The following is a 12,327-nucleotide window of genomic DNA, read 5'->3' as shown; positions in this document are numbered from 1 at the left end:
CTTGTACATTCTTATAATAGATGTGTGATATTCTGTTGTTGTTTATGTGAATTCTATATGTAATAATTGTGTTTTTGTTATTAAATTTTACAAGTGATTCATATAAAGTTACACTTTGTTCAAAAAATATTACATTATTCTAAACGGTCGTCACTCACAACCCCGTATCCGAGTATGTATGTCTCCAAGGTCTTTCCCACAAGAACCCAAGGAATTTTCACGCTGTCAAGGTTTTGGTTGACAAGTGGACATTGCTAGTTGCCACAATACCACCCCATCCAGCACGTCCACAAGTTTTTTTCCATGAAAACTTCAAGCCGCCATCGTCTTCGTCCTCGTTTTATCACCTTAATAGAGTTTCTGCAAGCACACAAAGAAACTCTATGAAGTGATGGTTTCATAACTTATGTAAATAAAACCACCCATCTGAGCTCTCTTTATCAGATAAACAGTTACCAAAAAATTCCAATGGATTATCATCTTCTTAAAATAGAGGCAAAAGATTATATAACCTGCTCACTAATTTTGGTGGTTTCATTATATTTTAGGGTAACAGCATGAGATTATAGTATCTCGAAATGATTCTGTATAGGACTTTTTTTGGTTATTTAGAACATTATTATTTTTCATAGCTATTTGCCTTCACTTTCATCACTAATGACGAATTATTAATTTCCCAGTTGACTTTAGGGATACAGCTTAGGTAGTTTCTCATTTAGAAACGTGCTCTTTTTTATTTATTTTATTAAAAAAACGTGCTTGTTCTATTATATAATGTCAAAGTCCATTAGTTTCCTCAGTCTTCACGTTGTTGAGTTGAATTGTATGCTGATGAATCAATCTTGCATGACTTGGTCAAGAGAGACACAGTTGAAGACTTGGACCACTAATTGATCTAGTTGTGAAGTCGTAATTGTAAGAAGCTTCCGTCCGGTCGTGGCTTGACTTGAAGAAAAATACGTAAGAAAGCTTCTATCTATATTACAAATTGTTTCAATTAATCAACAACTTCGATTTGTTTATTAAAGTTAAATTAGTTGTAAATAAAATGTATCCACATATTCTGACGGCAAGTAGCATTTTAAAACATGAAGAAATTGTCTAATTTCTTGCACTAGTTTATGTTCCCCTTTTTTTTGGAGGAAACACTACTATTTTATGATCCCTGAATTCCCAACACTTGAAAAATTCTTCATAGTTATGTTACTCAAAAGGTAAAAGCCGTGTGTGAGTGAGGGAAAATTGCCATTTTGGAACCTTTCTTAATTATAAACTATACAAAAATTTCACCGAGAACCCCTAGAAAACACAGAGAACTCTCACTAACAAATCTTAGAAGAGATTTTATTAGAAAAATAAAACAAAAGCGGAATCTATTTGAAACCTTTCTTAATTTTCAACTTAGTCCTCTATCACCTAACTTTTTGAGGTTACTAGGATTGCATTTTCTAAAGAGCTTTTGGAAAAAAAATTTATGATAATATTTTTAAAATATGATGTATTTAAGATAAAAATACGAATATAGATGTGCCAAAAAAAAAATCTGCGAAACATGAAAATGTTTCCTCTCAAAAGTAGCAATCCACTAATGCATGCAAAAGGTGCCAATAATTGACCCACTTGTAGAATTTTTCAACAATATCGTTAAAAACGTGTTTCATTAAATTGCTAAAATGTGAGAAATGAAATCATGCGTATTGCATGACACATTACAAATCGAAAGGTGCCATTTGGTTGCGTTCCTTAGATATCCACAAATTAGCCACATATCTTCTCCGAGGGTTATGAAAGTCGTACATATGATACGATAGCCCACTCGTTGTAAGTGTTTGAAGCAGACAGCTACCAGAGTGCGCAAAACTCATGGACCAAAACGCAACACGGACAAGAAAGAGAATAAAACCTCAACCACTCCGATTTTGATATATTAAAGGATAAGTTTGATTCAAACGACGAACCACACACCACAAAGAGAAAAAACTATTTCAGATTTGTTTAAACTAGACTATTTAGATGTTTCTGGATGTGGTAATTAAGGTAATAAGTATCTTTATTGTAAGTTCAAAAATTCTAAAAATTGGTAGCATTTTAAGTGATTTTGAAAAAAAAATCTACTCTAAAATAACAGACATTGATTAAGAAAATGAATAATTGTGAATATTATTCCTGATTACATACAGAAATATTTCAAATAGATGATGAAGTAAAACAAAGGATGGAAGAATTTTACTATTTAGAACATGGATATATAAATAATCTTTTTTCAGGCTATCATGGAGACACCATTAGATTCTTAAAAAGACAAAAGGATGACAAAGAAATGATATATAAATATGTTCAATATAGACAAATAGATTTACCTACTGAGCTTACAATTCAGTATAGAAATTATCATTTAACTGGATAATCTTAATTACTAGGATATTGTTGCTGAAGCATTAAGGATTAAAAATGACTTGGTAGAAATTTAGAAGACGATAAAATACTTTGGAATAAAATGGAAAATTTTAAAATAAAAATCAGGATTAATAGATTAGAAGAAAAAATGATTAGAGAACCTGATATTAAAAAGTAGAGGCTAAACAGATATATGAAAATAAAAATGAACCAGCTATATTTAGGGCAATTGCAACTATGAAAATACCAACAGATTTATAAAGTAGAAAATTTTATACAAGCCTATAATTCAGATATATTAAACACTCCTAGATATATTAACAATATCTTTAATAGACTACTAAAGGATATGCTGCAGTCCATTCTTTAGGGAAAAATAAAGATTCCAAAGGATTTACTCCACTAGAAAAGATAGACCCAAAGCTATACAATCTTTTGGTATATATCTAGATTTAAACTGTGTCTCTAACACTTAAGAAGCTATAGATAAATGGGAAACAGCTATGAGATTAGTTGTAACTATTAATAAAATGGATTATGATACAAAGTTTATTTTGGGAAACACAAGTAAATTTGTTTTTAAATAATTTGCATGTGCAAAGTTTATTCTGGTGTACAGAGTCTCCAAAGTTTTGGTATTTTCAAATGTAGTCCCAATATTTTGAATTTTACATGAATATTAAAAAAAAAATTACAGAAATTTGGGATAACTAATAGTCCAAATCAAATTGGGCATGGTAAAAAGTTTGGCTTCGCAATTTTTGGTCCGTAGTATTTGAACTTTTGATAAATATGGCCCCTTAGCTTTTTAAATAGTGTCATTAAATGTTTTAAGATTAAACTAGATGTAAATTAGAATGAAATTCCTTCATATATGTACTAGAAATTATAAAAGTAAAAAACTTAGAAAAGGTGGTTAAATTTATTTTTCTTATTTTTTTTGAAGAAGAAAAAGAAATTTGAGAAAAACTAAAGAAATTTTGCTTGTGCTAGAATTAGAAACTCCCTTTTGCAAAATTTTTTAGTGTTTTTATTTTTTATTTGAAGAATAAAAAGAAATAAAAATTAAATTAAATTTAAGAAAAAAACAAGAAATTATGTTCATGTAAGACATATAAAAACTTCTTTTTTTGCACAAATTTTTGTCTAGCATTTTTCTTAACAAGAATAAAAAAGAACTAGAAGAAGAGAAAGAAATGAATATAACTTGCTCAAGATAGAAATAAAAAATTGATGCAATTTGTTTGTAGTTTCTTTGTTTCTTATGTAAAGAACAAAACAACAAAAATAAGAAAAAGAATAAAAGAATTTTATTCAAAGAAATATGAAAACTTTTTTCATACTAATGTCCTTTTTACTAGCTTTTATTTTTTATTTGAAGAAGACAAATAAATAAAATATGAAAACTAAATTTAAGAAAAATAAATAAAGATATATTGTTCATCGAAGAAATAAAAAATACGAATAAAACTAGAAGAAATGGAAATGTAGTTAGCATTTTCATGTGTTTGATCTCCAGCTAAAACAGTTTTGATCTAATTCACATCTCACTTCATATTAAAACATGTAATACTGTCTATTATTTGAAATTTAAGGGACAATGTTGACTCAAATTCCAGAAGTTTAGAACAAAGTATATTGCCTGATGGCTTTGACTAACGCCAATCTGTTTTGTATTGTTAACTATCCCGTTTTTTCATCCGTTGTCCTAAACTCATGCATAATTCAAAACATCGGACCACATTTACAAAAGATCAAAACTTTGGGGACTCTGCATGCGCATAGATAATAGATTTGGGACGAAAATGGCAATTCTCTCTTGTGATTATATCTTGTATATCATAAATACCCCTCTGACGGGCTGGCAACTTTTGTTTATACATGATGCCCAAATATTTGCGTAATTCACATATCAAATAGCTGAAATTTACAAGTGCAAATATAAAAATGTTGTTATAACGCAGCCCTGTCTTTTCTGGTCTTCAACATGAACTAGAATTTTGCCTGTGTAGTTATAACGCGGCCCTACCATTTCTGGGCTTCAAAATGAACTAGAATTTTGCCCATACCTTAACACGGCCCTTTTTTAATTCATTGTGAATTTATACAAATATGAATAATTTAAATACAAAATTAACAGCGATCCTACATGTTTATTCATATTAAATTTAAAAAATTAATGTTTTCTAAATGTTCAATTATTTACTAATTTTTAAAATTTCTTTACATATTTTCACTATAATATGATAATAATGTATCTCATATCAAAAACTTGGTAGAAATATTTTTTTTTATATAAATATTTTTCTAAATGTAGAAAAGATCCAGCAATCCATTTTTCTTCATCAACAAATATTCAATTCCAACAATATTGGTAAATCTATTAGTGTAGCAATTAATTTTCTTTTTTGCACTAAGTTAATTCTTATGAATAAAAATGATATTGTTAGAAGAACGAGGAAGCACAAGAACAAACATTAGTGTTCATATGATCTTAAAAATGCTAAACAAAGTCCTAAATGATATTAGATGAGATCTATCCTAAATTACAATTTTGGTAGACCGCAAGGTCACATATTTGAATCCCTAAAACTGTATGTCCTCTACCAAAGATAGATGAACTTCATGATCTTAGAATTTTGTGGTCTTTGCAATTCATGATCCCAATAAAACCACCCTTCTCTTCGTGATCTTAGAATTTTATGTCCTCTGCAATTTTGGATCTCGATAAAACCACTCCTACTCCTGCAAATTGAAAGGACATAAGAGAAAAATCAAAGAATAAATTTTCACATCATAGAATAATATGAGACAATTTATTTAGTTTCCTCCCATGAACATGAACTTAAACTACAAAAGTACATGATCACTGACAAAATTAAAATTTTCCTGCAGAACACCACAAAATGTTGAAACAAACAAAGTTATCAAATGCAATAGAAACTTTTAATCTAATTCAACCTCCTTCAAGCTTACTTCTTTATGTTCCCCCACATTTATCCTAAAATAAGGAAAAAATTGGATGCATTAAAATAATATATAACAATATTATCAAATTTTCACAAAATATTGGAGTTATAACAAATAAATTGACCAAATAGATACTAAAGTAAATCATGGTAGCTATTTAATCAAAACTGTAATAGTTACAAAATATCAATTCACCAATGATATATACATGTACAAATTCTAGAATTAACATACACAAATTTCAGTAAGTGAACACAAAGAAGGAAAGCTGACACCTTCTCATTGAGATAAAATTTCAACTGAACAGGCCTGTTGTTAAGTATATTTAAATGAAACAATAAAAAAAATTTAGTTTATATAGATGAAATTTTAAATTGAGTTTTATAAGATAAGGGCAATAAGGGAAGAGATGATGAACAATTTGAAATACTAATCAACCATATGATAATGAAAGGAAGTAATTTATAGGATAAGTAAGATTTTAATAATTGTGATTTAAAGGAGATTTTACCACAATTCTATGTAATAATTTGATAGAAAGCAAATATCATAAAAATAAGCTTAGTTGTTTTTGAAAGTTATTTTAAAATTATAGATAATTTTTAGACATATAATATAATCCAAGTAGTATTCAATGTCCGTGGGAAATTCGAAGGGAGGTCAGGCAGATTTGGAAGCTCTTGGAAGATCCTGTTCATTTATCACACTGCTACCGAGAGGCTAACACAGTTGCTGATACTTTATCCAATGTCGGTACATCTCATCCACACCAACAAGTCAAGGTTTATGACAGCTTTAGTATGTTCCCAAGGGAAGCTCGTGAGGCAATTCGTCTAGACAAGTTAGGTTTGTCTTCAGTTCGGAAAATTAGACGTCTGTAAAAGGAATATATTGTATATCTCTTCCATTAATAAAATAAAAAAGACATTTTAAAAAAAAAATCAATATGAGTAAAACTCAAGTGACTCATGATCCGTTAATTCTCTCTAATTAGTGATGCCAAGTCGGAAAGAGAAACCATTTTATTGAAATAACAACTTTCACACACACACACACATATATATATATATATATATATATATTAGGTCAGGTGTCACTTTACCAAACGACCCGTTCAAGTCAAAGGCTAGAGCTTGCAGGACATGGTGGAGGTCAATCCACGCAATTATGCTAGTGAAATATATATTGTTGAAATAGTAATATAAAGCACATTCTGGACTATATAATAATGGCAATTCAATTTAAGGGAGAAAAATATGAAGGAGAGAATTCAAACGAATGGTTTTAGAACTGACTAAAAGAGTAAATTATTGTGAGGCAAGTTTGAGTAGAAAATAGAATAACAAAATAGCTAGTTACAAAATAAATATTTAAGTGAGGTCAAGACACATGGATGGTCCAAGAAATTCATATGAATTAATTTTGTTATGAGATCCATAACTGCTCTGTAACAAGCATGTTTATTTGAAAATAGCTATCTGCATACTTTCATTAGTCAATCACCCTTGCCTTCCTATTATTAATTTACGCACATGCCGTGGTCAAATCAATTGATAATAAGATTAGTCAAGCAAAATTGTTCTAGTTAGTGTCCCAAACTCATTGATGGACCTAACTCCTAACATCAATTTTGAGAAATATTTAAAAACATACAGCTTTTCAAGGACAAAAAAAAAAAAAAAGGAATAATTGCTCAAATCTTGCCGCCTCCATAAGAATCTTCATCATTTCATTGCTTCTAAAACAATATATGGTTGGTTTTCCATCTCATCATTTCATTTCTCTTTCCCTCTATTCCCTCACTCTATGTTGCCAACAAAATTTCAACTATTGAGGTTAATATTCTTTTTAAGTTTGTCTCAAAATATATGGACCCCATCCCTCAAAAGAAGCAATTAAATGTAAAAGATGAAGCGAAAGAGACAATGAAAGAGTTGATATAACATGGTCAAACGCAAAATAAATACATAAAGAACTTAAGAATCTTTTCTGCTTTTCTTTTATTGTTACTATAGTTTGGAAGTTGGTTGAACACATAAAAGATCGAATACCGTTGAGTAGCATCATTTTCTACGTTTTAATTGATATGATAGATAAGAGAAACCGTTTTTCCATGTATACATATATGGTTCAAAATTAATATCCCCTTTAGGTAGTGGGATTGAACAGTTTTACCGAGGGCATATATTTGTGAGGTATTAGTACCTAAGCTTCAATTTCAACTATTTGCTCATTTGTGTATGGGTATCGAAACATAAAAATGCAATTACTTGCTACAAACTTAATCATTGACTAGAAATCAAAATTTTATTGGAACATGCTAGTGTATATTTTGAGTTATATGAAGTACTTGTGACTCAAGTAATTGTTACTCATCCTATAGTCAGTGCAAATTTGCAAAAATAAACAACCACAGCTCATAATTTTCAACTAGGTAAATATAAATCACACGTAACATATACAATTGCTTCTCTACATTTTAAATATATTTGTCTACACCACGTGTCACTAATCAATTAAGCATATCACTTGAAGATTTGTAAATATCATGCAAGTGATCATCCTTGAAGAATTTCAATTCTTCAATAATAATTCATATTTTTTATTTGGTTATTTATTTATTTTTATAAATCATTATTCTTGCTGTTGCTGTTGAAATAATCAAGGTAGTGATCCTTTATGGTTTAGGGCTATAAATATCCATCAACACAGCTCAATACAATTGCACCTGAGAAAACATAGAGATTAGCTAGTCATGTCCTCATTAGATCATGAGAATAATACAATAAGCCTGCAGGAGCTTAGCAAAGAGCCTCTGCTTGCCGTCCCACCTCATTACATTCAGTTGGATCAAGAATCGCCATGTTCTTCTCCAAGCCATCTAATGCCAGCTATTCCCATCGTTGACATGGAAAGTATGACTCTTGGCCAAGCCAAGGATTTTGAACTACAAAAGCTGCATTCATCTTGCAAAGAATGGGGTGTATTTCAGGTTTCTACTAATATATATCCCAAAAATTCTTTACTAGCCCTTTAGGGACTGAAGTTTCCAGAAATATATTTCTTCATTTTAATATATGGTCTTTTTGACATACTAAATGTTATTTGTTTAACAGGGTTAAAATAGTTCCACATGTAATGAAATATTCTTTTTTTTTTTGTTTTACTTTTGTCTATTATTCACTTATTTAGTTATTTATTTATTTTCTGTCAAATGCCAACCTTCAAACCTCATAAAAGAACTATGATCTTTGTAAAGTTGAATATAAGATTTTAGCAAAACTGAATGTCTTTGTTCAACTACTCTACCTCAGGTGGTGAACCATGGAGTTAGCTCTTCAGTAGTGGAGAAATTGAAATACGAAATTGAAGAATTTTACAAGCTACCTTTAGAAGAGAAGATGAGGTACAAGCTGAGGCCTGGTGATGTTGAAGGTTATGGCCAAACAATTGCTAACTTAACAGATCAAAATATTGATTGGGGTGATAGGTTTCTTATGGTAATCAACCCCATCCATAAGAGAAATCCCCATCTCCTACCAGAGCTCCCTTCATCCCTTAGGTCCTCTTCTCTCTTCTCTCTTCTCCCTCTCAAAACTATAGTTTTTTGTATGCAACTAAATGTATAAATATGTTGGACTTTCTCTTTCCTTTTTTCTTTTACAGAGAAGCCATGGAGGCTTACTTTAAAGAAACCCAAAAGCTTGCCAAGGTTTTGTTTAAACTCATTGGGCAAGCTCTGGAAATAGATAAGAGAGAAATGGAAGACATGTTTGAAGATGGGCTGCAATTAGTTAGGATGAATTACTATCCTCCATGTCCCCAACCAGAGCTGGTTGTGGGACTTAGGCCTCACTCAGATGCTAGTGGACTCAGCATTCTTCTTCAAGTCAATGGGGTGGAAGGCTTACAAGTGAAAAAGAATGGAGTCTGGGTTCCTGTGAACATCCTCCCAAATGCCTTTGTGCTTCATATAGGAGATGTTATGGAGGTTCATACATTCTCTCTAGCTTATTTGTTGTATAATGCAACTAAAATATGCATATGTCTGACTTTACATGGATAAATTTATCAATGGAGATGGATCAAGTGGCCCCACATGTTGAGTTTTGTCTTTTTCAAACTGATATATTTGATGCAAAATCATATAGTTTTTATGTCATCGCTAACTTAGTTGTATGAGTTAACAAATTCAAATTTATATCCAAATTATATAAATTTATATTAGAAGTAGTAAAAATTCTACAAATTTTTTGAATTAGACAAAACTCAACTCCTAAGACCCCTAATCCCATTTGAGATAGAGTCAAATGACTAAAAGAATAAAAAAGAAAGATAGAATATGAAATGCCAAACTAAGGAAAATTATCATGTCTTAACCTTTCAACAAAATAAGGATCTCACATAAAGTTCTAAAACTTTGAATTTGTGCACTATTTTCTTTAAGAACAACAAAGATGTAAGGCCGTTTGATTGATTCAATAATTAATTCCGACGAATTTAGTTATGAATATGTGTTTGTATGTACAAATTAGATACCTTTTTTACTCTTCTTCCTTTAAGTTGATTGCTGTGCGAATCTGCAGATCTTCAGCAATGGAATCTACAAAAGCATTGTGCATAGGGCAACTGTAAACTCAGTGAACGAAAGAATCTCAATAGGAATGTTTTTCAATCCCAACTTGGAAGTGGAAATTGGACCAGCAACTTCCTTGATAAACGAAAAAAATCCACCTCAGTACAAAAGAATGCCAATGGAACAGTATGTCAAAAATTTCTTCTCTCGCAAGCTTCAAAGCAAGACGATCATAGATCAAATGAGGATTAAAGGGGAGCAACCAAATACTGAATAAAGTTTTTATTCTCAAGAAAAAATAGCATACATTCTGCACTTGAATTTGGAGTTGAAGTTGATGTGTACAAATCTTGTGTTTCTTTGTGTGTCGTGTAATTCTCAACATTAAATGAGTAGGTCCTTACCCTACTATCCGCTACTGTTGTAGGATACATGTTCTTATCCTACTGTCTGCTACTGGTGATGAAGAGTCATGTCTCCTTGTATTGCTTAATTGTTATTTTATGAGTTTTTTTTAATTACAAAAGTTGATGCCTAATTGCTAGAAATTTCAAATATCTTGGCAGAGCTATGCATGCATTAGATAGTATGGGGTGGTTTGTAATGCTTGGAATGCATTTTTTTTGGGTTAATACCACTTTGTCCCCCCAAACTTTGGACGATTACCCACTTCAGTCCCTAAACTTCAAAATAGGACACTTAAGCCCCTAAACTTATAAATACCTCCCACTTAAGAAAAATTGTTAACAAATCCTGAATGCCGTTGGTGGTCAAAGTGTCTCATTTTATAAGAGTTTAGGAATTTAAGTGTCCCATTTTATAAGTTTAGGAACTTAAGTGGGAGGTATTTATAAGTTTAGGAATTTAAGTGTCCCATTTTGAAGTTTAGGGACTGAAGTGGGTAATCGTCCAAAGTTTGGGGGGACAAAGTGGAATTAACCCTTTTTTTTTCTATCTCAAATTTTTGGTAATCGAGGTCTCCAGAAGTACATGATGGGGCGCTCAATTTTCTAGTGCAACCCCTTTTGCCTTTTTGTTCTTTCGGTTCTAATTGGACCACATACTACTCGCCAACACATTTGGATATCACTTTCAACATCCAAAGCAGACAAGGACTAGCTCAAAAATTTCTGGAGGATCCGCTTGATTATTCTGCCAGTTCATGGTACATTTGGGCTTGCATGGGTTGGGAGAAAAGTATGAAGTGACATGTCTACCAAAACCCCAAGATTACAACTTAATCTTGCTTCCCTTGAGCACTGCAAACTCAACTTCCACCTCTTCGTCTTCCACCAGAATAATTTATGGCATTTCTGATTCATTCCCTCATATTGTCGCCAAACTCAATTTATTGTCACCAGAATAATTTATTGTCGCCAAACTCTTCGTCTTCCACCAGAATAATTTATGGCATTTCTGCAAACTCAACAAGGACTATTCAACCTTAGAGTAATTGGAAAACGGAATCCTAGAGTACTCCTTGATAAGGGCTTATTTTGCATATTTCTAGTGTGTTTTCTTTCTTAGTTTTTGGTGTGTTTTTAAAGTTTTAAGCATGAAATTTGCTCTTTTAAACAATTATTTCCTCAAGTCACATTTGATTATCAAAACCTACATTTGAATGCTTTAATGCGCAAAACATGTTACTTTTGTCGGTTTTGGTATCTTGTGATCACTTCGGATCAAGTAAAATGGAAGAAAAATATTAGACACAATTTGAAAATGGTTTGAAATGACCAAAGGAACATGTGACCTTAAAAGACAAAGAAAATGCAGGAGAGGAGAATAACGGACCAATATGTGACCCTACCTCAGCGCATTCATTCTGGTGGCAGTTGTGCAAGTGACAGCTTTTTCACAGCTTTCTAGCTCAATTTTTTGAGTAGAATTTTAGCAATAACTGCTCAAGAAATAATAGAGATTTCAAGAACAACTTTTGGTAATTTCAAGAAGTAATTTGACACAACTTGAAACATAATTGTTTGGAGATTAATCTTCTATAAATAGATGCCTTGAAGAACTTGTTTTGCAACTTTGGGGGCTTCGAAAACACTACACGAAATGTTCTCTTTCATTAGAACTTCTTAGTTCATTAGTGCAGTATATCCTTATATGTAACTAGATATAGATGAAGTTGAGGATTGACGTGCTCAGGGTATACATATACAATTAATTCATCCACAATCAAGTTTTACATTTATATCATCCTAAATACCCCACATGCGATTTTTCGCAAGTATACGAGTCGAGAGCGAGTATAGGGTATTAAGGGTCAATCCCACAGAGAACATTTTCAATTACCGGTGGTTTTCGAATTCCTTTATTATAGACTACCATAAATATAAAAGTAATGAAAATAACACTAGAAAGCTCCTAGAGGTATG

The 12,327-nt window shown here is 31.4% G+C and overlaps 1 protein-coding gene across 1 annotated transcript; it reads left to right on the top strand.

Moving 5' to 3' along the window:
• The first annotated feature begins 8,122 nt into the window (after positions 1–8,122).
• LOC113710126 (protein SRG1-like) lies at positions 8,123–10,220 on the top strand. The gene is made up of 4 exons (XM_027232963.2): positions 8,123–8,359; positions 8,682–8,929; positions 9,034–9,358; positions 9,954–10,220. Exons 1-4 carry the CDS (start codon positions 8,123–8,125, stop codon positions 10,218–10,220), a joined length of 1,077 nt encoding a protein of 358 aa, XP_027088764.2.
• The last annotated feature ends 2,107 nt before the right edge of the window (positions 10,221–12,327 follow it).

Source organism: Coffea arabica, chromosome 9e, assembly GCF_036785885.1.
Source record: "Coffea arabica cultivar ET-39 chromosome 9e, Coffea Arabica ET-39 HiFi, whole genome shotgun sequence".
NCBI lineage: Eukaryota > Viridiplantae > Streptophyta > Magnoliopsida > Gentianales > Rubiaceae > Coffea > Coffea arabica.
This window is presented reverse-complemented; position numbering and strand designations above follow the sequence as displayed.

Bases quoted from the DNA above. Each gene is read 5' to 3' on its own strand.
- LOC113710126 (XM_027232963.2), top strand. From the start codon at position 8,123: ATGTCCTCATTAGATCATGAGAATAATACAATAAGCCTGCAGGAGCTT. The intron at 8,930-9,033 runs GTCCTCTTCTCT...TTTCTTTTACAG, and splicing joins GAGCTCCCTTCATCCCTTAG to AGAAGCCATGGAGGCTTACT. The intron at 9,359-9,953 runs GTTCATACATTC...GCGAATCTGCAG, and splicing joins ATATAGGAGATGTTATGGAG to ATCTTCAGCAATGGAATCTA.